The following is a 27,061-nucleotide window of genomic DNA, read 5'->3' as shown; positions in this document are numbered from 1 at the left end:
ATAAAATCCGGGGTCGGCGCACGCAAGGGGGCGCACACTTGTGCACCTTGCTCGCACCGAGCCCTAGGGGAGCCCCGATGGCCTTCCCCGTTCCCTCCGAGGCCGCTCCAAAATCGGAGCAGCCTCGGAGGGAACTTTCCATTCGCCCTCCAGCCCTTCCTAAATCCCCCCTACCTTTATTATTTAAGTTGTGCCTGCCTCTGGGCAGCTGAGTGCCGGCGCACGATTCCCCAGCCTAGCGGGCCTTCGGAGGCCTCTGGCCATGCCCCTGCCCCACCCCTTTTTTCAAGCCCCGGGACATACGCGCGTTCCGGGGCTTGTGTGCGTCGCCGAGCCTATGCAAAATAGACTTGGCGCGGGCAGGAGGGGTTTAAAAGAGTTATGTGCGTATATTACACACGTAATCCTTTTAAAATCCGCCCCTCTGTGTTTATCTCAGGCTTTCTTTCATTCCAAAACTGATTCTACTTTCACTGCTTCCACTGAGAGGCCTTTCCATGAAGAATTATTTCCTGATGTTGCTCCTGTGTCTACCCCTTTTAATACTCAAACCATGACCCCATGAACTTCTTTTGCATACTGAAAAATCTTTGCTTCTTCTGCAAGTATTTGAATGCTTTTATCAAATCCACCCTCTATCCTCTATCCTCCTATACATATATATATGTATGGAATGGAATTAAAATTCCTACAAAGTGAGACTTAAGGAACTACATGTGTGGCAGCACAGCTCTTTTTACCCGGTGACCCATAATCTTTACATTATTTGATACATTTAATAATTAATAACAATGTAACTGTAGTGCCATTCTGAAACCTGGAAAATATAAGGCAATTTATGTAGTTTAATCAGGAAATTAGTTTCTAAGCATACGGTACCACAGAGAAGAGAAGCTTTTAAATCTTCATAAAAATTAAGTTTAAAGCATACAGTACTTCAGCATTTACCATGTTTTACCTTTCAGCTCTTATGATAGAGAGAGAGAGAGAGAGGTAGCTAGGATATAAGAACAGAATGGAGGGGGAGGAAGAGCAGAACGGAAGAGATGTGGGAGTTAAGACAGAAGGGACAGGAGAATATATTGAAAAAAAGAACAGATGGTGAGTGGGAGAACATACTGCAGTACAAAATGACATGACCAGCTTTTTCTTCACTGTCAAATATGTGGTTCATGCACAGCTACACACATGAAGTGAAAGATTGCATGGCATAGTATACCTGTCCAGGTAATCCCTCAACTAGCTGGGTTTTGAGAATGTCCACAAAGAGCATACATGAGCATATGCAAATTTATCCCATACCTATGGTGGCTATATCCTGAATATCTGACAGGCTGTGAGATCACAAGGTAAGGATTGGGAAGAGCTGAAAAATACTCTGACTGGTGCTGACCAGCAGTCTAATCCTCTGAGGAATAATGACTTTGCATTGTCTTACTTTTAAAACATGTTAATTTATGCTAACTATGTCATCAAGCATTATGGCGAGGTTTAAATTATCATGTGTCACTAATGGAGGAGGCATTGCACATTTATCTTAATAATTGAAAGAACAATTGTAATATAATATATGCTGTATTTATAAAACCACTTTCAATTTCTCAATTATATTGTCAATCTGAGCTTAACAGTGTATTTAACTAAAAAACATTAACTTATTTATTTTTATTACAGAATATGCTGCCTTTTTTATATTAAAATAACTGAGAATTAAATTTGAAACATGAAAATCATCAGTTTATACATTTTGGAGAGTTACATATTCTCCCTAGTTTAGGTATAGAAATAAATATGCCCATCTACTCGGAATGGATGAGTGCCAACATTTGGAATCAACAATAGTTTGGTTGTATCATGAATCCAGGAAGAGGTGGCAAAATGGTCCAGCAAAGAGTGTCAGTAAGGCTTGATACATTCACAAATTTGAGGGAGCTGCCAGCGGCTGGTAGGCTGCATAGCATGGATGGCAGCATGACTTGGCTATATACCCCCGCTAATAGCAAATAAGATCATGAATGCCCACTTGCAGGCATTCAAGCTTATATGGCTGAAAGTTGGAAAAACCTATGTCATGCAGAGGGTGAGAGTAAGGGCAGGAAAGGTGATAACAAAAAGCCATAGCAGTGTAGACAGGTACAATATGGTGGACTGGATAAGCCAAATGATTCTTATCTGCTGACATCTATTGTACTATTAGGTTTATGCTTAACTAACAATAGGCCTGATTCACTAAGACGTTTCTCCAATTCTGTGTCTATGGGGAAAATATTTAGTAAATGAGGCCTTATATTTGGATTGGCTCAGTCAGATTTAAGGATTTGGCCAGCAATGTGGCAATCTTTAGGAGCCTGTTTACAAAGCCAGGTTTCAATCGAGCATTAGTGTGTTTTAATGTGGGCAGAAACAAAACATTTAACATTAGTTTCACTAACTAATGAGATGTAGAATGCAAGTGCATGCATTAAGTAACACTCGCTTTATTATCATAATATTTATGCATTAAAATTTAGCATCTGCAATGTTAAAAAAATAATAATAATGCTACTGTAATAATGTATATGCATTAAAGTTATGTGCCCAAAGCATGCTCAGTGTGGCTTCTCTTTGTCCCCTTCCAGAAACCTTATAAAAGCTTTGCTCTCATTCTGTATCAGTACTGTGAGACAAAAGGCAAGTTCTGATCCAGATGAGGAGTTTTGGGTTTTTTTTTTTGAGGAAAGAAGAGGAGCTCTGTAAAGATAAATTTAGAAGCTCTTGATTCCTGGTTGTGGAATCTTTGCTTGGTTTCTTTGCTTTGTTTTCCATCTTATCGGTTGTAGGTCTTTGTTAGTGAAAGCTTGTGTGAAGGTGTTTGTTGGTTTGTCTGTCAGTCTTCTTTCATGCTCTGTATTTAGAGTATGCCAGGAGCAGAGTATCTGAGTGTGCCAGATGTGAACATGAGTGGTAGGAGACATGTGCCCAGGATGAGAGGGACAATAGCAGTGATAAGGGTGGGGAGATGCTGGGGATAGAGGAGGCAGGCTGGAGCATTAGCAGAGATGTGAACAGCAGTGAGCAGGAGGAAAGGAGCTGTTCAGGATTTCTGATCACTATCATGAGGCAACGCTTTGGCTAACATCGGTGGTATTACTGGTAGTGACTCATTATACGCGCATATATTATAAAATGGACGTGCGAGCCAGCAAATGCCCGCACATGTGTACCTGCGCACCTGTTTAAAAAGTTACCATCCCAATGTCAAAAGCTTTTCAGCATTATTTCCCACAGTTTTATGTGAAGGCTACCACCAGTCATAAGAAAACACTTGTAGAATATTAATAAGCATTCTTTCAGTGACAGATTATTTGGTACAATCTGTTGCAAGGGAAAGAAAGGGCAAAGAATGATGGGCATCATGACAAGCTGTGCAAGGATCCAGGTCACTAACCTTTTCCATTTTCACTATCATGAAATTCCCTCCCTAATGCACGTTGCAACCGCAGTTCATTCTAAATATACGTCCCAACAACACCTTCCTATTCTCACCCCCTCTCCTGCCTTACCTCCCTTGGATCATGTGAATGTTGATTATTTTGCGTCAAGTTTCAAAGTGCCATTACTCTTTAGGACCCCCTTATGCTATATTAGCATGCACATATGTTTGCATATTTATATTTATATTCTTTCAGACACTAAGGTTCATGTTATGCCTTAGCAGCGATTGTTCGGTTGTATTATATTATATGTTATTAGACGCTTTGTTTTATGTTTTTCAATGTAACGCCTATGCTGCGATTGTTCTGTTGTATTTTATGTTTCAATGTAACGCCTATGCTGCGATTGTTCTGTTGTATTGTAAACCGACATGATTTGTATACCATACAAGAATATCGGTATATAAGAATCCAAAATAAATAAATAATAAATAAATAAATGTTTCTGTAAGGAGCTGGGCTTCCCAACAGCAGTGACGATCAGAATCCTCAGATGTGAGATAAGACAAAAAATATTTCTGCTTGCCTATGAAACTGTGCACTGGCCCTGTCCACTGCCAGGGGATCATGACTCATTTCTATTAGGATTAAAGATGGGGATTGGAAACTGCATCAAAACATCGACATGATGTATCATTTCCAAAATGAAATGACAGAAAAAAAAACCCAGACAATTTTTTTTTTAATTCATTTCGTTTATTCATTTTAGTATGTGATGAAATCATTCAGCGAACGCTAACACCAAAAACAAAACAAAGCGAAACACAATGAAACGGAGTCACCCCCCCATGCCTAATTAAAACTAAACTTGTGGCTCAAGGGGAGGTTCTTAGGGCAAGCTAAGCACATATTTGACTGCCCTGCGTGGTTTTCAATGTTCTAAATGACATCCAGGAGACCACGTAGGACTGGGACTGACGGGTTCAGAAAAAGAGCAGCTTCATGCAGTGCAGGACTCAGGAGAAGGATAATGCACCACTTAATGCGAGGACACGACTGTGTCCCAACTTAGCATTTTGTCAATAGATAGGTGAGGCCGCTGTTTTGAGAGCACTGGAAAGATCTGTGATCAGCAGTCAAAGCAAAGGAAAGAGAGCAAGGGCTTCCCTCGAGTGATAAGTATGAAGTGATCTGCATTTCCAGAAAAAAAGATTGATATAACTGGCAAGAATCTCTTGAAAATGAGGTCAATAACTACTCGAAATGTTTCATAATATTTGATTAAAAGAGAATTTTATGCATGGAATGTAGCAGGATATGACCACAGATGTGCATGGAAGTTTTTATTCATTAGTTTTTCATTTTAGTTGCTTGTTTTTCTTTTCATTACGTTAATGTTTTCCTGTGCTTTGTGTTATTTCATTTTAGTACTCCTTAAAATGATTTAACATGCACTTAATCGGTTTCTTATCAAACAGAGGCCTGGATTTATCAAAATGTGATAAGTATTGCATGTGATAGCAAAAGGGGTGTGTATTTATGCTAATATATAGTTTATCACAATTTGTACTAATTACCTATGTTAGCACAAATTGCAATAACATTTTCAGAGTTTGTGGTAAGTGCCATACCTGTTGTATTTCCTGCATACAACCACTGGGGGACCATTGTTAGAGAGAGAGAGAGAGAGAGAGAGAGAGAGAGAGAGAGAGAGAGAGACAGACTAGTCATAATGTCCTCTCCCTAGATAGGTATTTGTATCCCTATGGGAGGCCCACCTAGTAACTCGAGGTGAGTGTTGGGGGTCAGGGGGTCACTTTGACATTCAACATGAGACGTACGAACAGAACAGTAGTATCTTGTGAAGATTTGATGACCCTCCGGAGTGAGGAAACTCACCCAAAGATGAGATTTGTGCAATGTTCTCTCAACCTAGCTTGATGGACTCTCTACCTGGGTAACATCAAGCTAGGTGGAGAGAACATTGCAGAAATCTCATCTTTGGGTGAGTTTCCTCTCTCCGTAGGTCATCAAATCTTCACAAGAGACCACTCACTCTCTCTCTCTCTCTCTCTCTCTCTCACACTCTCTCTCTCTCTCAGCTGGTGCTCCAGGAGCTTTAAACCTACTACAAAGGCCTTTCAGGAGACATCACAAAATGCACTAACACCTTGCCACCCCATAATGCAAGCTATCATACAGCTTAACACTACTGAAAAAGGTGTAGTTAAAATCAGCATTAAGTCTGTGCAATAGCACTTCACAGACTGGCAAACCTAACTCCTCCTCTTTATCAGATTTGCATTGCACCATACGATATGGTGCTGTCGCATGCGATAAGCCCTTAACCCATGTGAAAACGCCTTACCGCATTTTGATAATTGACCCCCCAGAATTGTGTTTCCAAATCCTGCCCCCGATCTCAGGTTATCAGGCCAAGGCAATGCCCTCTTCCAGTTCCTGGTTCCAGCTATTGCCGGGCCATTACAGCTTTTGTGGAAGAGGTGGCTGAGGCAGATCTTCAGGGAGCTCTTCCTGCCATAGCTCCCTCAGTCCCCTGCAGCTCGGCTTGCTGTAGGGCCCCACTCCCTGCTCCACCTCCCTCCCTCTCTCTCAGCGAGCTCCTGGAAAACTGGTTCCAGCAGCCTCACTCCTGGCCCAGGTGGCTGAAATCCTCCCACTGGCATCCCTTCTCTGCAGTTCTGGGCTGGGACAGATAACGGACAATGGCTTTGAGAACAGTGGTGGACTCATTCCCATGCACCAGTGGAGCCAGCACCTGGCCAAAAGAGGCATGGCAGGGAGGCAGGAGCCCCTTCATCCCCCAAAAGATGGCCCACTGCTGGCATAAGAGGCAGCCGCCAAGTTCCCCAGCACATGCTTTCAGGTTTAGATTCATCTGAAAGTGCGCCCAGAGGTAACCGGTTATTATTAACAGGCTACCTTTTGCCACTCTGTGGCAATTTGAAAATGGATTCCCATTGTGCCCAAAGGGGGGAAAAAAAATCTGTATTGAGCAAAGCCCAAGAAATGGATGTCTCCACTGGAGAACTGAATAATGGAGAATAATCACTGAGCAAATGTGAAAAGCAATGAGCATCTTGCTTATGAAAGAGCACATAAGCCGAAGAAAAATCATATATTTATTGATTTGCAGCGTCACTAACTATGCTGTACAATTCCTAAGGATATGTGAGAAACTTTGCTTTGAGCATTGTCGATCTAACTCTGTTACCATTTATGAACCGTGAAAGACAAAACTCTGTTAGGGCATTTTGGTCACCCAAATAATGGACGTTCATTAATAAGCCTCCATCACATGCTTATTATAGATTTCTTTTTTGTAAGGTCAAGAATAGTTAAAAAAAAAAAAAAAAAAAAAAAGTGGACAATTTCCAAATGATTTTACCTGGATAATTAAGTTTGGTTGAAAATTGCTTTCCCCCTTTTACCATGCTTCTACCCACGCTGATTCACTTTTGCCTATGCTGCAAAGGATGGGGGTGAGGCAGAGTTGGCAGATGACAGGTCGGAATTGTACGTTGAAACTCCCATGTGTGGGACTGGTTTTTCACTTGCAAAATCCGTGACTGAGAAAGTCCCAGCCCCAAATTTTCAAAGGGAAACTCTGTAGGGAACTGGAAATGTGTTTGTAGGTCTATGAGCCAGCAAGCTAGCCACAGCGTTTAAAAACTGAACCTAAACAAATAGTGTTAAACATCTTTATTTTTTTTTTTTTATCACTTTTAGGCTGAAGTCATTGACGTGAAGTATGGCACTGTGGATGATTTAAAGAGGGTACAAACAATTACAAATGTGACCAATAAAATTGCATTAATGAAACTGGGATTTTTACCTTTACTATACAAGGTAAGTCAAGAGGTTGGCATATTGAAGATTCTTTTTTATAACCTGTTTCAAAATACCGTAATGACAATTCAACATGATTAGATGCACAATACAGAATATCATGATGGCTGGCACTTTTCTGCTAACTAGAAGCCATTGTTCTCACAAGGTGTTTTTTTGTTGCATTATATAAAAAAGAAAAATACCCATGTTTTTACACTTGCAATGCTCTTTTTTACTGTATATTTCCAAGCTATCAAAAATATCAAAATAATTTGTTTGCCAGAGGAATGGTGCTCTTTTCTGTTCAGTACTGCCGCCAAGGAAGTCAGGGCTACTGAACGTGATGCACTACCTAGCTGCAATCAAGTTAGGTAGAGAGAACATGGGTACAAATCTCCTCTTCTTTCACCTTTCATCCCTCCAAATCACATTAAGTCTTCACTGATGGTAATTGTGCTGTCCCTACGTATGAGTGTGCAAGTAAAATTGCCCCCCAGAACCCACCACACCCCACAAACTGAGTTATCAGTGCCCCCTCTTGCAGTGGTATAAATAGCAATTTTTTGTGAGGCTTTACAGACGTTTTCTCTCTTTCTCTTTTTCTCCCACATTGTGGTAAAATAGCTATGCGAAGCAGTACCAGGAAAATTACCCTAACCACACCCCTTTTTAAATCATGGGCACTATTCTTGCTATGTTTATCACAAAATGATGCATCTAGGCCTAAGTGAGCGATTAGACAGGGGCATTTTGGTGTTGAGCTTCTTGTCTGCTAATTTTGCCAGATAAATGCCAATATTCAGAGTATCGGCCTTAGTTAGTCAGATAAGACTGCTAGTCCGTTCTAAGGTTAGCTAGATAAACTTATCCAGCTAACTTTAAGATAGATGATTGTATTCAGCGGCTCAGTCACACCACAATCTCTGGGCCAAGTTTGCAGGATAAGTTTATTGGGTTATTTTAAGTAGTGGTTAGTAGCTCAATATCAGGACCTACTAGTATATTCTAGCAAAAACATCTTTAGTTTATTCTAGTCGAGGAGTAGGCACCTCAGTCCTCTTGTACAACAAACTGTCAGGTTTTCAGAATATCGACACTGAATATGTATGCAATGCATTTGCATGCAGTGCACAGAAATGTACCTTATGCACATTCAATGTGGATGTCCTGAAAACCTGAGCAACATTTGGCACTAAAGGACTAGAGTTTCCTACCCCAGTTCTAGACTGATCTGATGAAGGAAATATACCTCTTGAAAGACAATCACCAATGTATTAAGTTTGTCCATCAAAAAGCATCACATACAACTTGTTTGTTGACTTTTAATTCTACTTTTCCCAACTGAATAGAGATTTACACACACACACACACACACACATATCTATCTATCTATATATATCTATATATCTATCTATATCTATCTATATCTATATAGATATATAGATATATATATATAGTTTAAACAACACCACAGTTCACATATACTTACATATAATCCTCCCAAACATTAATATAAAAATCTAAATATGAGGATAATTAAACCCAGTTCTTTTTCATCCTAGAAACATTTTATTTTCCAATTTTTACTTCACATTCACATTAATAAAACCACATCACAATATATTCCCACTAGAATATTTGCACATTCCAGCCTTCTTCTAATTTTTATAATGCAGTCAGTGCAACATATAACAGTAGAATCACCCCGATATTTTCATGCACCCCAATATTCTTTCACATATCCAGTATTTCTCAATCTTCAAGGCTAAAACCTTCCTGTTGCAAAAAGTCCATACTCTCGCAGCTGTAACTGAAGTCTTCAAGGCCTCAATGTTTCACCATTCCCTTGGCTTCATCAGGGGGAATCTGGACTTATTCAATCTTAAAAATAAAAGCACATTATAACCTCAGCACTCTTGTATATACCAACCCATCATCCCTAGACCCACCCTTCAAAATATTTAAACTTACATCTTCTTATTTTTGCAGGTACAAGTTACTCACTATCACCTTTACAAAAGTCCATTTACACATCTCTTCTCAGATCTTTACTCAATAGTTCTCTACCTCAACAAATTGAAAAACATATCAAAGAAACTTATAAAATCAGTTTACATCGCATATTTCCTTTTAAAAGAGAGAGAAAATCCATCGCCCAGAGCTTACCAAAAACGTGCTGTTTTGCACCAACGCCTTCCCCCTTAGCACGGCGCCATTCCTGGCTGCTTCAAAACTTCAACTCGAGGCATAAAACACCGCGGCTGCGCCATGGACTTTAGCCATCCCTAATCCTATCCGGATCCTAAGTACCAATCAATCACCTGCATAGCCACACCTCCCCCCATCCGGGAACTTCAAAACCCCTATAACCCCCACTCTCCACGATCTCTAAATCAAAGCCTTTTTAATATACATCATTACTTATTCATACCTCCCAGAAAATTCTTTTGTGAATAAAGGCCTTGATCTTTCACCACCCAAACGGCTTCATCAGGGGGAATTTAAACAATAATTTTCATCACATATAAAACGTATCTCAATCACACTTTTGGCTCTATTCAGTTTTTACCTTCCATTTTTCTATTCCAGGTGTGATTCAATGACTCTGTTGCTTTTCTCAAAAACTCGCCTTCATTGTTTAAATTCCCCCTGATGAAGCTGTTTGGATGGTGAACATCCAGGCCTTTATGTTGGGGTGTGCGAATCTGTGAAAATACATTTGTGAAAACACCTGGGAATACTTCTGGGGTGTCTGAACCTTTGGAAATATGTCTGTGAACATTTGTACTTTTGGAACACACTTGTGAATACATCTATGAATATAATACATCTGTGAATATGATGGATTCATAAATAGAAAAAGAAAACAAGGGTGATATAACTTGACTAAGTTGGATTAGGTATAAAAGATTGATATGGACAGTTTCCAGAGTGTTGGGCTCTTTTGAAAAATAATGTTTGTAATGATTTTAGAGTGGATTTGTATGTTTTAGCAAGAAGTTATTCTGCTATATGTAAGTTTTTCAAAACATTTGTGTGTAAAAATATGAAGAAATAGAAAGGTAAAAAATTGTGTGGGATGTGGTTGATGTATCCTCATATGACATTTAAAAAAAAAATGTTTATTTTCCTTTTTTGGAAATGGCTCACCTATATGGTTTAAAGTTGATTTATATGAGGTAGTGTGATGAATAAAGAACATTTTTTGCTTCCTAATCTTAGGGACATATATGCTATTACTAATGTGTATTAGTGTTAAACATACATTAGCTAACTTCTGTGTATGGAGAATATTAACATGCATTATATGCATGCATATTGTGTTACTGCTGATTTCCCAATGGTAATATAAATGTGCATACAAATTTGTTACTTTGCTGTTTTATTATTTTTGTTTTTATTGTGTTTTCAATTTGTAGTTTTATCTCTGTAAGGTCTTTTTGTATCTCTGTTCATGTAATGATTAAGTATATAACTTTGTTATCCACCAAGGGCATTTGGATTGTGCAGACTATAAATTACTCAAATAAATACAATAAAAATAAACTCCTAAAAAAATTGTTTAATGGGTCATTATGAACCTGGTAACCACACCCCAAATACATAATGTAGAGACCTCTGTCCTTCAACCCTTCCTCCACCTGGAAGAGCTATGATCCACTGGGTGCTTCCCAAACATCCCACATATCCCCCTTCCGTGCTGGAAAATTAATGGTCCTTCATGATTCTCCCAATTAGCTCCTAAGCACAACAAAAGGCTTCTGAGGTCCACAATTGCCTAATCTCTAAAACGGCCCACAAATCCTCCATCTTCCCCTAGACCACCACTAATGTTGTAAGAAGTCCTCTGAATCTTTGTTTTCTCTCCTCCTAGCTGCATCAACAAATCCAAAATACAATGCACATTCTGACCCACATACCAAAGAATGTGCAGATCAGTGTGAGCAGTGCTATTTTGGATTTGCTGTCATGACAGGAATGAGGGACATAAACTCCCTTATATTGGTGAAGATTGAGAGGGGCCTTCTTACAATGCAAGTAGGGGTCTGGGTAGCATGTGAGTTTTGGCAAACCTGGAAGGCCTTTTAAAAATTGCCGGGGTTGAAGGGGCTGGGTGCCTCTGAGGCCCATTGTTATGTTTGTGGGAAGGTGATCATGGTACCTGCAGAGACCCATTATTCTTACAGGTGAAAGTGGGGGACTGTAGGGGAGGCCACAGAGGACAATATTTGAGTCTGGGGGAGTTATCCCAACATTAACTGTCCCTTTCGCTCTGGGTCAGTCAGCACAGGGAATTCCTACTCTACAGAGCACTATAGCATTATCATAGTCACACTGTTTCTAATGTGGTCATGGTAATTCTGCCACCTATTGTGAGTTTCATACATCATGAGTTAAAAGCCCAGTGTACTGCTAGCATTAAAACCAACAGTTATCATATTATTATGTGGTTTTAACACTTGTTAGTACATAGACCTCTTACCATGCGGTTTTAAAACCTGTTAGTATATAGACTCTTTAGTTGGAATTGATTATAAAGGCTCTTAGTTGGAACTGATATAAATTTATTTATTTATTTATTTATAATTTTTATATACCGACATTCTTACATCCGATGTAAATCATACCGGTTTACATTAAACAGAATAGCAGGAAATAAATTTCCATAGTCTAATACAATGAACATTTCTAATTAAAATTGTTAATAAGTGAAAAGAAAAGGTAAAGAATTGGAATAAAGGTTAAATAACAGAAAAATATAAAATATAAAAGATTTTTTTTTTTAAGAAGCACAAGGGTTGCACAAAGGGGTAACATGGGAGATGCATATTGTAATGAAGCTAATAATGTTATACATGATACAATGACTTGTCAAAAACTGGAGGTAGTTTACTTTTATTGGGTTTGTGCTTAAGCTATATTTTTGTAAACACAGAATTTGAATATTTTTATTCTTTCGTTTCAATTATTTTCTGCTAGAAATTTTTCTAAGTGCAAAATGTTTGATTAATTGAGACTTTAAAAGCCAAATTTTCTGCAGTATGCATTTTGAGCATGTAAATGGATGCATGGAGATTTGTGCAAATGTTTGCTAAATTGTGTGGTGGGTGCCACACGATTTAAAAGATACCACATTTTTCTGCCTTGATAGTATGCATTAGGGGTGTGCATTCGTTTTGAACTTATATGTAAAACGCTACTTTTTTTTTTTTTAACTTAAAAAAGTGATGAGGCGAAAACGATCGGATTTCCAATTTATTCAACATAGCTATGTTGAATACGTTGGAAATCGCGATCGTTGATCCTAAATAAATTGAAACCCCTCACCCTCCTTAATCCCCCCCAAGACTTACCAAAACTCCCTGGTGGTCCAGCGGGGAGTCAGGAAGCCATTCCTCTATTCCTTTGCAAGGAGCACGTGACATCCGCGTCACGTCGGAGTGACTCGGCCGTCACGTGATCCACCGCGGTTCCGCTCCCGGACCCCTCGTTAGACACAAACGGAACTTTTGGCCAGCTTGGGGAGGTCAGTAACTGTAAAAGAGAAAGGGATATATTTTCAGAGTCTGGCTGCCTGACTACATGAATTAGGTAACTAGATCAGCCCCTTTGAAAATGAAGCAGCTAAATGTAGCTACTTAATAAGTGGGCAGCCCTGGGGACAGAAAAGAAGTCGACAAGTAATGATTTCATCTAACATGGGAGCCTTTCCTTTTGTTCTATAGCTGCCGCATGGCACTTCCTATCACCCCTCATGCTTCTGAGTTCAGTCAATGGACGTGAGATCAAGGGGGTCAATCAAGAGGGCCAGAGGAGAGGGGATGCTAATGTCTTCCCTAACAGACAGAAGCGCAACCTGCCTGACCTGTTCAGCCTGTTTCTGCGCTTGTCTACTTGCCGGTCATTTTGATATGCCCCAGTCTCGACCACTAGCCTCCCATCTGTGCCAAGGCAATGTCAATGCCATCATGCTTGCGACCTTGAACTCATGCCACTGCAAGCCCATAGGATGCTCATCTCCTCTGCTTTCCATGCAGCAGGGATTATATCGCTGGCCCTGCCCGGTCAGAGCAGCCGCAGTCCACGCACACATTACCCCACAATATCAGGCTTCCCCTGCACCACCCCCCCCCCCCCCCAATCCATAAAACCCACGTCCACACACATTCCCCAGCCAGCAGCCACAGCACACACACACTTCAAAACACGAGTTTATGAGGATGTGGCCCCCATGCACTGTCAATCTCCTCCTCCTCCTGCCAGCTCTTTCATCAGGGGAAATGAGGAGAGGAAGGAGGGATTGGGAGGATTAATGGGGGTGGAGGAGGGGCTGAGGAATGAGAGAGGAATTTTCTCTGGTGGGATACAGAGGGGCTGAAGGAGTTGAGACTCCCGTAAAAATAACTGCTGAAGGTAAAGAATACCTTTGGCAATTTTGTGTACTCCATGGAGTACTGCTAGTGCTTTCCAATCTTTTTGTTGAAAGTCTTTGGATAATTTTTTATGCTTCAATCATAAAAGAATTATAATTAAAAAAAAAATAATTTGATTAAGAAGGGAGGGTGATCATTTCTATTTCCCAAAGCTTTCTAGTCTTATGATGATGATGATGATATATACTAAAAACAGTGTCTAAGAAAATATATTGGAATGTAAGGCATAGATAAAACATTGGTGCAGTAACTGAGAGAGAAAACCTTGAAATCTTATAAATGGATGATTGTAGGTGCCTGCTGAGAAATACGGTGGTATTGTAAAAGACTCCCCTCTACACTGGTTTTTGCTTTATACCAATTTTCAGTGACCAGAATGAATGCTTCTGTATGCCATAAAATACCCCTCTTTCTCCACTACATCATGAAATAGCTCAAATTAACATCAATTCCCTGAAGAATAGTAGTAACTGTGCCTGAAATGGAGTCAATCAAAGCAGACAACTATAGAATAGCAACTTGCAGAAAAAAGATCCATTTATCTACTATCCAGCACATATATATATATATAAAGAGGCATATGCCTCTTTATATATATGCATTATAACTTAGTAGGTGTACGGTAATATCTTTTATCATATGCTAAAAATAGCATGCAATGTACTCACAGCTTAGTGCCATACATGTAACTAAGGAATGCCATATGCAATATGGGATTTAGGGGTGAATGCTAATTAGTGTGACATGCTCTTCTCCGCACCCTATTTAATACTTGCTCACTAAAAAAAAAAAAAAAAATCCCACTAACTTCACACGCAGTCACAGCAACATTTTATTATACTTCACAACAATATCTTATCTAATCATTTTGCTACGCATCTACATTTTATAATATTATACATATTTATTAATTGATACAGCTGGTTAAAATGCTTATAGTCGTTCTACAATTCTTCTCCTTTCATATCCAAGTTATTTTTCCATGTTTTTTGTAACTTTCTCACATCCAAAATATTGTTATAATATTTGTTAAGTTTCATACTATATTTGTTCTTGTATTGGGAAATGTTCTTTACTTTGTTACTCTCTGCCTTTACTCACATTGTTAATTGTAAACTGGGTTGATGTGATTCCTATCATGAAACTCGGTATAATAAAAATAACAAATAAATAAATAAATAAATAAATAAATAAATAATACCTCATTTTTAACACCTACCTCAGACCTGATATTAACATTTTAGCTCCAGGGCTAACAAGTAACAAATGGAAGAAATGGGGCTGCTACAACAATAGGAGTTATGGAAGATATAGAATACAGGACAGGGGAAAGAAGGGTGAGAGGAGAAAGCAACTGGGATAGAGGAGGTGGTGACAGAGGAGATATACCAATACACACTCTACCACTTTAAAATAATGATTTTTCAAGCAAAAAGTTCACAGAGAACATAACATTATTGTATACTTCTAAGTGTTTAGGGTACAATGCTATCATGAATAAAGGGTTATTCCATAAGCTATTTGCCATTATCATGACTGTGTGCAAACACTGCATGAAGTCTAAGATGGTTCCCACAGTCTACAAGACAGGTGTAGCAACAGAAGGGTGGTGCATATGGGTGGAAAGTCCCTAATAGATGCCACTGAAGGGTAACTGTTAGGGATACTCTTGAAGCAGCCGTTTCCCACCCTAAACTGGACACCCATTTTCAGTTTTTCTACATCTGGTCCATGGCCCTCTGAAGTGGCTGTTTCTGCATGAAGTTGATAGAATAGATGTCATTAAACCAGGCGTAATTTCAAGGGATGGGACACATGGTGGTTCTGTCAAGTCATCTGATCTGTATTTGCTGTCATAAGGCAATGACCTTTGTCATTGCTGTGGTTAGTCTATTTAAAGACAACAGCAGGTGTTCTGATGATTCAGCGTGAACAATTATCAATGTGCCATTACTGCCCAACACTACAGGGTATTCATAGAGAGGTAATGATCAGATGCTGATGTCCTTCTGACTTAGGACTGCTAGATTTCCCCCCCCCCCCCCCACAATGTTAATAGGATGAATTTAACAAGGATGTTCAAAGCTCCTTCAGATGCCAGTCCTTCTCGTCCTTGGCAGACATCTGAGGCATACACGTTTGGTCTCTTATAATCATAAGAACATCAGATGTGCCATGCTGGGTCAAACCAAGGACCCATTGAGCCAAACATCCCGTCTCTGACAGTGGTAAATCCAGGAATTATCTGTCAGATCCATTCCTTATTGCTCACTCTGAGATATTAATAGTGGTTTCCCCCCAGATCTACCTGGTTAATAAATGTTTATGGACATTTCTTCCATGAATATCTCCAAATCTCTTTTAAACCCAACTGTGCTAGATTTATTGACCACATCATCCAGCAACAAAATTCCTTGATTTTGTGCTGAATGAAAAAATACTTTCTTCAGTTTTTTTCTAAATCTGCTACCAGTTCTTTTCATGGAGTATCTGCTAGCTCTTGTAGTATTTGAAAAAGTAAATAGATGTTCCTTATGTATCTGTCCCACCTCACTCATAATTTTATAATCCTAAATCATATCCCTTCTGTTATTTCTTTTCCATGCTGTTTAACCTTTCTTCACAATGGAGCTAACCCATCAGAAATGGTGTAATGTATATGATGTGAAGGGAGGGGTATGAGAGATTTATATAGTCAGTAACTAACTTATATGGTAGGGTAATCTATTGCTACTTAGGGTCATAAGCAGTTGGAAATGTGTACTGCCTATATCTTGTAATATCCTCACAGTACTATGGATGTATTTTTTGATAGACAGAAAAAAAGGATGGATTCTTCTAAAACAGGGGTGGTCAAACTGTGGCCCTATGGAAACAGCTCTTCACCACATTTTTTTATGGCCTGCCAACCAGTGTATTCAGCTCTCTTATCTCTGCCCCACTGACACCATCCTCGATCTGCTTGCCTGACGTTGCACACAACAGGTAGATCAAGGATGGTATTGGGGGCCAGTTCTAATTATAAAAATCAGAGTGGAAGCGAGCCCCAGTGGAATCCATCCCACCAGGGGTCAAAGAGCAGGGCCCCGGTGCTGCTGGGGAAGGTGATTGATAGATAGAGTGGGTGCAGCATCAATGAGAAGGCAAGCTGCAGGATAGAGGAGGATGGGGAGAAAGCTTGGGGGCCGATGCAATAAAGGCGCATAGAAAGCGGGCGCTGAATAGTCAACACCCATTCTCTTAATGCGCGCATCGCCCCCCAAAGGGGGGTGCCATGCAATATTCAAATTAGGGGCTCGTGTTGCAAGGATGCACTAGGGTCGCTTGCCAGGTTTATCGGTGTCGGTTTTCGTGACCGGCGTACGGTAGTCAGGGAAACCGATGCCGATAAACCTGGCGTTGGTTTAAAACCCCCTATTGCAAGGCATCCCATGTGACTCAGGCTCGAGTCTGTCAATGGCAGGGAAGAGAGAGAGAGTGAGTGAGGTAAAAGAAAGGCAGGGGAGGAAGCAGAAACGGTGCCAGGGAGACCCGCAGTGGGGGGAGTGGAGTTCCCGGGCTGTGGTGGGCGGTCCCCGGGAGAAAAGGCGGAGAGACACCTCCTTAGTGGGGCCTGGGAGAGGGGGCAAGGCAGCCACTGCTGGTGTCATTCTTTTAAACAGGAAGCCCCGGATAGCAGGAAATCGCCGAAACTGTGAAGAGAAGATGGGGTGGGCAGGCGCTGCTGCTCAGGAAGGAGCGAGGTAGGAGGAAGTGACGAGAGATAAAAAAAGAAAGTCAGGGGAGGAAGCAGAGATGGGTGACCTTAAGGCGGTCATGAAAACTGACACCGGGTTTATCGGCGTCGGTTTTCGTGGCTGTCTGCTGCTAAGGAAATCTGTTTTACTTTTCTTTTTCTTCTTTTTTCGATGCACTCATCTATTAACGCCTGCTCCTGGCAGGCGTTAATAGATGACGGTTAAATGTGCATTTGGAGACACACATTTTTCTTTTTGCATCGGAAGTGAATGCCTAATAGCCTCATTCACATGCATTTGCATGTGAAGAGTGCTATTACATTCACTCCGCGTTAGATGCACGTTGAATAGGCGCTAATCCCCTTATTGCATTAGGGGATTGATTAGCGCCTATTTTACCCGCATCTAACTGCACATTAAGAGTGTGCTCGGCTCAGCACACCATATTACATCGGCCCCTTGGTGTAGCTTCTTTCTCCTCCTTCCAAGTTCAGCTGCAGAGCATTACTGTGGGTCCCTCCACGTGAACGAGGTTGCTCATTTGGGTTGAGGAGGAGGAGGAAGGGAGATCTAGCTGAGGTTTATAGGGGCAACGGTCTGGCTTCCTAGGGAGGGGAGGGAAGGACAGCAAAGACAGGGAAGAAGCCCGCAGCCAGACTCATCTCATCAGTGGCCAAAGAGCAGAAGAGGCTCCAGGATGAGTGAGAATGCATGGCAGAGGGGAGTGTGAAAAAGAGAAGAAGAGAAATGAGTAGGAGGTATAGTCCTGACTGAAAAAGGTTTGTCCAGCCCTGTTGTAGAAGGTGCATATAGTACATGTGTGAGTGGGTGATGTGTAGAGGAGTGACATTGCATATTGATAAGTGATAATATGAGTCAGGCATATGATAATGATGTTGATAAGTTATTATATGAATCAGAGAGCAGGCTTACCTAAAAAGTCTATGCAAGAGATCTTTCATTTTCTGGAGATGTGCAACGCATCTGAACCATGTTTTTTTATTATTTACCTAAACGAGTATTTTTCAACCATATGTATGCCAGTGACTGGCTAGCTGCTTTCTTAAATTATATGGACAGGCTGAAGAACAGGGGCCAGGAGTGGTGGTGGTGGTGGGGGGGTGGCTCCCCCCTTTGAAAATGATTGTAGAGTGGAGAGGGTGTGAAAGACTTCCCACCCCTCAGTCTTTCAGTCTCATGGGTCAGGCCTCCTTCAACTGGTCAATTTTAAGATGGTAGCTAACCAAATTTAAAAAAATTGTTCTGAAAAGTAGCTCTTATAAAACAGATCCCTCCCTTCCTCCCTTCCCCCTACCCCAGTCACCAACAAGCATTTTCTTTTTAAGAAAATAAACCTCTTCCTCTTTCCCTCTCTCTCCAGTCTCATTTAATTTTGACAACAGGGGTGCGGATTTGCTTGACAGGGATGATCTAGTCCTGGATTTACTCTGTTGCATGCAGGGACTTGCTATTCTGATTTCTCTCTTGCATTCCCTAGGAGGTCCCCGAATGCAATGGGATAAACCCAGACTGGATCAACCTTGGTTGTGCAAATCTGGAGCCAGTTTGCAACCCTACTCCATGTCAGCCACTGGTATTTTCTCATTCTCCCTTCCCAGTCACCTACCAGTAGTCTCTTGAAAATAACAACTCATTCTCTCCTGTCCTCTTCCCTTCCTCCTCCTCCCCCCAGCTACAAAAAGATTGTTTCCCTTAAGGTCTTCCAACCCCTCTCTCCTCCTTATGAATCTTTTTGTTAAAGTTGGGGCCAGTCCCAAGGCCTGATCACCGAGACAGCAGCAGCAAACTCTGAAGGCACACAGCTGGAGACTGTCAGCATGCACTCCAGTCTCATACCTTTCTCCCGGAGCCTGGGTCACTTTGGGGCCTCAGAGCGGAGCGCACGTTGGCAGTCTCAGTAGTGGAAGGGGTCTAAGAGTGGAGGAGTGCATGCTTGACAGTCTCAGGAGGGAGCAAGCCATCACCGGACTGAAAGCAGAGCACATGCTGAAAGTTTCCAGTCTTTGTTCCTTAAGATTCGGTGATCAAACCTTGGCACCAGTCCCCAATTTAAAAAAAAAAAAGTCTATGGAGAGGCGAGGGGGTGGAAAGAAAGCTAGAAAACTGTCTTCTGGTGGCTGTCTGGGAAAGGGAAGAGAAAGAAAAGAGAGCATCTCCCTCCTGCAGTCACTGTACACATGACCAGTGCCAGAGCACTGAATCGCAGCTGAAGAACGCTGCCCTAAACAGAAGGCATGGGGGGGTAATTTGCACAGAGCTGCAGTTACAAACTTAATAAATACCTTGCTAGGCAGACTGGATGGTCTTTATTTGCCACCGTTTACTACGTTACTATAGTGTGATCATTTTTATTTACTGAATTTGATGAGTATTTTTCACCCACAAATTTTTACACACAAATTTTCACCCAGAAAGTTTGAGTAATGACAAAATTAAAAGGCTTCTACAGCTATGTTTACCTACAGTCGTAATTGGAATAGAGAATAGAGCTATGCATGGAAAATATTTTCAGTTTGTTATTCTGTTTCAGTTGCCATTTTTTATTTATTTCATTCATTTCAGTTCTCAAGTTAATTTATTTCATTCATTATGTAGTTTCATTTCTATAAAGTCAAAGGAAGAAGCAATGCATAATATTTTGAAATCTAACATTGGGGTTTTCTATCCAAGTGTAATGAAACTTGCAGAAAGGCATCAGTAGAAAAGGGAACAGTAATCCAGGATACCAAGAATGGATAAAGTGACACCAACAGTGTCATGAATAACTCAAGGCACAGTGAGAGGAGCAAAGCAGAATGAACAGTGTCACGAACAGCCCAAGGCACTTATAAGAAGTGAGGAAAATAGTTACAAAAAAACTGAAAGGTGCAGCTGCAAAGGTTAAAAGTGTTAATCAGGCATGGACACTGTTTAAAAAAATTATCCTAGAGGCGCAGTCCAGGTGTATTCCACGCATTAAGAAAGGTGAAACGATTACCAGCATGGTTAAAAGGTGAGATGAAAGAGTCTATTTTAGCCAAAAAAAATCCTTCAAAAATTGGAAGAAGGATTCATCTGAAGAAAATAGGATACAACATAAGCATTGTCAAAAGTGTAAAACATTGATAAGACAGGCGATGAGAAAACTTGAAATGAAGTTGGCCGTATAGGCAAAAACTCATAATAAAAACTTTAAAAAATATATCCGAAGCAAGAAACCTGTGAGGGAGTCAGTTGGCTTTTTGATGGAGGGGTTAAAGGGGCTCTTAGGGAAGATAAGGCCATTGCAGAAAGACTAAATTAATGCTTTGCTTCCGTGTTTACTAATTTTTGGGGAGATACCAGTTCCAGAGATGGTTTTCAAGGCTGATGAGTCAGATGAACTGAACCAAATCACTGTGAAACTGGAAGATATAGTAGGCCAGATTGACAAAGTAAAGAGTAGCAAATCACCTGGACCGGATGGTATGCATCCTAGGGTACTGAAGGAACTCAAAAATGAAATTTCTGATCTATTAGTTAAAATTTGTAACCTATCATTAAAATCATCCATTGTACCTGAAGACTGGAGAGTGGCCAATGTAACCCAATATTTAAAAAGGGCTCCAGGGGCGATCCAAGAAACTATAGACCGGTGAGCCTGACTTCAGTGCCATGAAAAATAGTGGAAACTATTCTAAAGATCAAATCGTAGCGCAGATAGAAAGACGGTTTAATAGAACACAGTCAGCATGGATTTACCCAAGGGAAGTCTTGCCTAACAAATCTGCTTCATTTTTTTGAAGGGGTTAATAAACATGGATAAAGGTGAACCAGTAGATGTAGTGTATTTGGATTTTCAGAAGGTGTTTGACAAAGTTCCTCATGAGAGGCTTCTAAGAAAACTAAAAAGTCATGGGATAGGAGACAATGTCCTTTAGTGGATTACAAACTGGTTAAAAGACAGGAAACAGAGAGTAGGATTAAATGGTCAATTTTCTCAGTGGAAAAGGGTAAACAGTGGAGTGCCTCAGGGATCTGTACTTGCAACAGATGCTTTTTGTTGCGTCCATCGGTCACAGATGACTGTGACCTTTGCTGCTCACATCATTTTGCCCAGTAACTCAGATATTGACTAAGATGGCTGCCTCTGCCTCTGTACGCCGACCTCCCTGGCATTATAACCCATGCTATAATTACACAATGTTGGGTTCCATATTAGGTGCTACAACCCAAGAAAGAGATCTAGATGTCATAGTGGATAACACATTGAAATCATTGGCACAGTGTGCTGCGGTAGTCAAAAAAGCAAACAGAATGTTGGGAATTATTAGAAAGGGAATGGTGAATAAAACGGAAAATGTCATAATGCCTCTGTATCGCTCCATGGTGAGACCGCACCTTGAATACTGTGTACAATTCTGGTCGCCGCATCTCAAAAAAGATATAATTGCGATGGAGAAGGTACAGAGAAGGGTTACCAAAATGATAAGGGGAATGGAACAACTCCCCTATGAGGAAAGACTAAAGAGGTTAGGACTTTTCAGCTTGGAGAAGAGACGACTGAGGGGGGATATGATAGAGGAGTTTAAAATCATGAGAGGTCTAGAACGGGTAGATGTGAATCGGTTATTTACTCTTTCGGATAGTAGAAAGACTAAGGGGGCACTCCATGAAGTTAGCATGGAGCACATTTAAAACTAATCGGAGAAAGTTCTTTTTTACTCAACGCACAATTAAACTCTGGAATTTGTTGCCAGAGGATGTGGTTAGTGCAGTTAGTATAGCTGTGTTTAAAAAAGGATTGGATAAGTTCTTGGAGGAGAAGTCCATTACCTGCCATTAAGTTCACTTAGAGAATAGCCACTGCCATTAGCAATGGTAACATGGAATAGACTTAGTTTTTGGGTACTTGCCAGGTTCTTATGGCCTGGATTGGCCACTTTTGGAAACAGGATGCTGGGCTTGATGGACCCTTGGTCTGACCCAGTATGGCATTTTCTTATGTTCTTACATAAACTTGTCCAATAAAAATTAAAATTTAAAATTACAACTAAAAAGACATTATCCATTATCATAACTAAAAAGGAAAAGTAAAAGCTTAAGACTTATGTAGCTCTTGACTCGTATCATGGATCTGAGCTTGTATCTTGAGTATCATCCCCATAAGCTTGCTGGAAAAACCATGTTTTTAGATCTTTAAATTTCTTCAGATTAGACTGAAGTCTTACATCTTGTGGCAGACTTTTCCAAAGTTTTTGCCCTGCATTCAAGATGGCACGGTCTCTAACCTCACTCAAGTGGGCGGATCTTATGGGAGGTATTGTAAAAAGGCCTTTATTGGCAGATCTTAGGTCACGCTGAGGTATATGAAGTCTAATAATAGAGTTTAACCAGTCTGTCATTTCGCCATATAAAATCTTGTGAATGATACATAATGTTTTATGCTTTATCCTGTATTCAACCGGTAACCAATGGAGGTTTTTCAGGACTGGGTGATATGATCTTTCTTTCTCGTGTTTGTTAAAATTTGAGCTGCAACATTCTGGAGTACCTGTAAAGGGCAAATAGTTGTTTTTGGAAGGCCTAGCATGGTGGAATTACAATAGCCAAGTCCCGTGAATAACATAACCTGGAGCACATATCTAAAATTTTCACGAGAGAGTAAAGGCTTCAAGCGTTTTAACATCATTAACTTCCCAAAGCCTTCTTTTACTTTTTTTTTTTAAATGTAGGCTTTAAAATTTAAGTCATAATCCATAAAAAGACCTAAATTCCTGGCTACGTCAACTTAAAACTTGCTTTTTTATTCACAATAATTACTTTCTGCTCTAAGTTGGTATTTTTTCTGTCTAAAACCATAAAAACAGATTTATCTAAATTTAAAATCAGTTTCATTTGGGCAAGTAGCTGACCAATTATTTTTAAATACATGTCAACAAGTCTAAAAGTATCTTCTAAACTGTGTTCGATTGGAAATAAAATCTGAATATCATTAGCATAAATGAAATAAGTTAAACTAAGACCAGCCAGCAGGTGACACAGGGGGAGCAAATAAATATTAAAAAGGGTGGCCGACAAGGCGGAACCCTATGGTACTCCAGTGACTAAATTTACCTTATCTGAAATACAATCTTTAATTTTCACTGTAAAGGTTCTAATATCCAAAAAAGATGCAAACCATTTCAGGGTGCTGTTGGTCAGGCCTATGTCCTGTAATCTCTTAAGGAGAATCTTGTGGTCTACCATATCAAATGCGGCTGAAAGATCCAACATTACAAGCAAATAGCTTTGGCCTCAATCAAATCCTCTCAGGATGGTGACTGATAAGGAAAGTAACAGTGTCTGAGTGCTGTATAATCTTCGAAAACCATGTTGCGACGAATATAATACCTCATTTTTTTCCAGGTAGTCACATAACTGTCTATTCACTACTTTTTTGATAATTTAGCCAGGAAAGGCAGATTTGATATCGGTCTAAAAATTTGTAAGTTGGAGGAGTCTAAATCCTTTTGTTTCAAGATCGGCTTTACTATAGCGTTTTTTATCTTTCAGTGGAACACAGGACCTGATGTAAAGGGTAAAGGTGGTGAATCGACTTGGCAATAGTAAAACTACTGCAGCAGCATTTTACTTAAAAAAGGGAGACTTTGATGACATAAGGAAATCAGAAAAAAATTAAAGGAGCTGTTTCCAAGGCTAAAATTTGCATGGTGTAGATATTGTTTGAAAATACCATCTTGGAAGCCCAGATAAAATATATTCTATACATTAAAAATGGTCAAAGGAAAAGCAATGATGGCCAGAATAGTTTAATAGTGAGGATAGAGGCAATCAAAGCTAAAAGAATATCAGTCCACAAATGGGAAGTAGACAGAAATGAGGATAATAGGAAAGAGCACGAGTACTGTTTTAAAACAGTAATAAGACAGATTACGAAAGAATTTTAAAAGAAGCTAGCCATAGAGATAAAAACTATTAATTCAACACTTTTTTTCCATTACATTTGAAGCAAAAAGCCTGTGAGAGAGTCAGAAGGATTAGCAGATGACCAAAGTATAAAAGCGGTGCTCAGGGATGACAAGCTAAAAGCTAGGGATGTGCAGAGGGACGCCATATGTTGCATTCGTGATTTGGATTCGTCGGGCAGTAGATATATTGCATTCAGCCGTATGGCACCCCGATGCATTAATACGGCGATTTCTATTCGTGTCCCAGCTAAAATTAAAATTAACTACAACCCCCCACCCTCCTGAACCCCCCCAAGACTTACCAAAATTCCCTGATGGTCCAGCGGGGAGGCCGGGAACCATCCCCTGCACTCTCCCACCCTCGGTGGCGGTTTCATCATGGCGCCGATAGCCTTTGTCACAGAGGCTACCGGTGCCATTGGTCAGCCCCTGTCAGATGGTCATCGGCGCCATCTTGTGCTCCTACCATGTGACAGGGGCTGACCAATGGCACCGGTAGCCCCTGTGACATTGTATGGGCAAAGGCTATCGGCGCCATTTTGAGTACTGGCATCGGACGGCTGGAGTGCAGGAGGTCGCTCCGGGACCCCCATTGGATGCCCAGGGACTTTTGGCCAGCTTGGGGGGGCCTCCTGACCCCTACAAGACTTGCCAAAAGTCCAGCGGGGGTCCGGGAGCGACCTCCTGCACGCCGGCAGTCCGATGCCAGTACTCAAAATGGCGCCGATCGCCTTTGCCCTCACAATGTCACAGGTACCGACGGTTGGCCCCTGTGACATAGTGAGGGCAAAGGCGATCTGCTGCCAGTATTCAAAATGGCGCCGATCGCCTTTGCCCCGAAAACCCACTCCTGCACATGCTGAGCCTATTTTGCATAGACCCGGCGATGCATGCAAGCCCCAGGATGCACGTATATTCCGGGGCTTGAAAAAAGGGTGGGTGGGGGCGGAACCGAGGCCTCCGGCAAAGTGGCCATGCCGGGGAATTGCGCCGGCTCTCGGCCGGTGCGCGCAGGCGCAACTTATTCAACAAAGGTTGAAGGGGGGGGGGGGGTAGATAGGGCTGGGGGCGGGCTAGGTAAGGGAAGGGAGGGGAAGATGGGGGGGCGGGATGGAATGGGGAAAGCCATCAGGCTCCCCTAGGGCTCGGCATGCACAAGGTGCACAAGTGTGCACACCCTTGCGCGCGCTGACCTCAGATTTTATAACATGCGCACGACTGCGTGCGCATGTTATAAAATTGGGCATAGATTTGTGCTGCCGGGTTGCGTGCACAAATCTACGTCCGCGCGTACCTCCTAAAATCTGGCCCTTAGGGAATAGCCACTGCTTTACTGGTGTTAATAGCATGGGATCTACTTAATGTTTGGGTTCTTGCCAGGTATTTGTAACCTGGATTGGCCATGTTGGAAACAGAATTCTGAGTTCTCAGTTGCTGTAAGGGCTTTTGGGGTGTCTGACTGGGGTGGGATTATTAAGGTGGGGTCAATGGGGGTGCGGCCAGATGGATTAGTTTCAAACATCTTGGCTGGACATGGGGAAGGGTAGCAGTCAGTCCAAAGGGTCAGATAGCTTTTTTTCATTCTTTGGAGAGCTTATGGGGAGGGAGAATAGGACTGTAGGTCCCAACCTTGGCATCACTTTTGGAGCGGGGGGAGGGAGGGGCAGATATCAGGTGCTAGCTCACTCATCTTTATTTGTGTGTGTGTATGGGGATGCACTTAACTGACTATATAGTTTTACATATCCAAATATCAGTTAGCCGAATAAGTTATTTAACTATCTCAGCTCCTCCTCAGAACACCCCCAAAATGCCTCCAACTTACTTGGCTATATTTTATTGATATAATGACTTATCTGGATAAAATGTAACCGGATAAGTGCCAGAGATATTAAAAAATCGGCATTTAGATGGATAACTCATAAATTATACAGCAAAATACTTTTGAATATTAAGCTTTTGGTTTTCAAAACACCAATGGTCTAAACATTGTGCATACAACATAATCAATCTTAGGATATTTTATTTTTATTTATTCATTCTACTACCATTTTAAATTCTTTATAGTGCAGGTTTGTAACTATATCTAGGGACTTAGTTATCAAAATGTACTAATGCGCATTAACATGCATTGTCAAAAAATAGGTCCCTTTAAACTATGGAACCTATTAGCTAACAGTCAGACAATGCAATATAGTCGTGTGTTAAATGGGCACTCATGATTGTGTGCCCACTCCCTTAACACACGCCGATCAATCTCTCCCAGGCACAGGATATAATATTTAAATTGGGTGCCATGGTAAAAAGGAGGCGCTAGGGGAAATTCATGCCCCTAGCCCTCTTCAGCAGCTGGTGCTCGGGAGAGGTGGCTGTCAGCCAGTTAGGAAAATGGATGCTCAGTTTTAGAGTGTTCATTTTCCTAACCTGTGCATAGCCACAGGTTAGTAAAATAGATGCTTGTTAATTGAGAGTCCCTTTTCCTAACCTTACTGCCGCATACTTTTAAAAAAAATGTTTTTTTTTGGGACATTACAATTTTTTAGTTCCTTCGATTTAATATCGCCATGATATTAAGTTGGAGGAAATACAGAAAAGCAATATTTTATTTTCTGGTTTTTCTGTACATGTTTTGCACTCCTCCAAAATTAACACCTTCTCAGGGTAGGCATTCATTT

The 27,061-nt window shown here is 40.9% G+C and overlaps 1 protein-coding gene across 1 annotated transcript in view; it reads left to right on the top strand.

Annotated features, from left to right (window-relative positions):
* The window catches only part of NAALADL2 (N-acetylated alpha-linked acidic dipeptidase like 2), a 1,070,337-nt gene that overhangs the window by 612,265 nt on the left and 431,011 nt on the right, over nucleotides 1-27,061 (top strand). The window contains exon 4 of the mRNA XM_029617369.1: nucleotides 7,164-7,283. Within this exon, the coding sequence (XP_029473229.1) occupies nucleotides 7,164-7,283 (120 nt within the window). The remainder of the gene's footprint in view (nucleotides 1-7,163; nucleotides 7,284-27,061) is intronic.

The sequence above is a fragment of the Rhinatrema bivittatum genome, chromosome 9, assembly GCF_901001135.1.
Source record: "Rhinatrema bivittatum chromosome 9, aRhiBiv1.1, whole genome shotgun sequence".
Taxonomy (NCBI): domain Eukaryota; kingdom Metazoa; phylum Chordata; class Amphibia; order Gymnophiona; family Rhinatrematidae; genus Rhinatrema; species Rhinatrema bivittatum.
The sequence above is the reverse complement of the archived record's forward strand: the minus strand, read 5'-3'. Positions and strand labels throughout refer to the sequence as shown.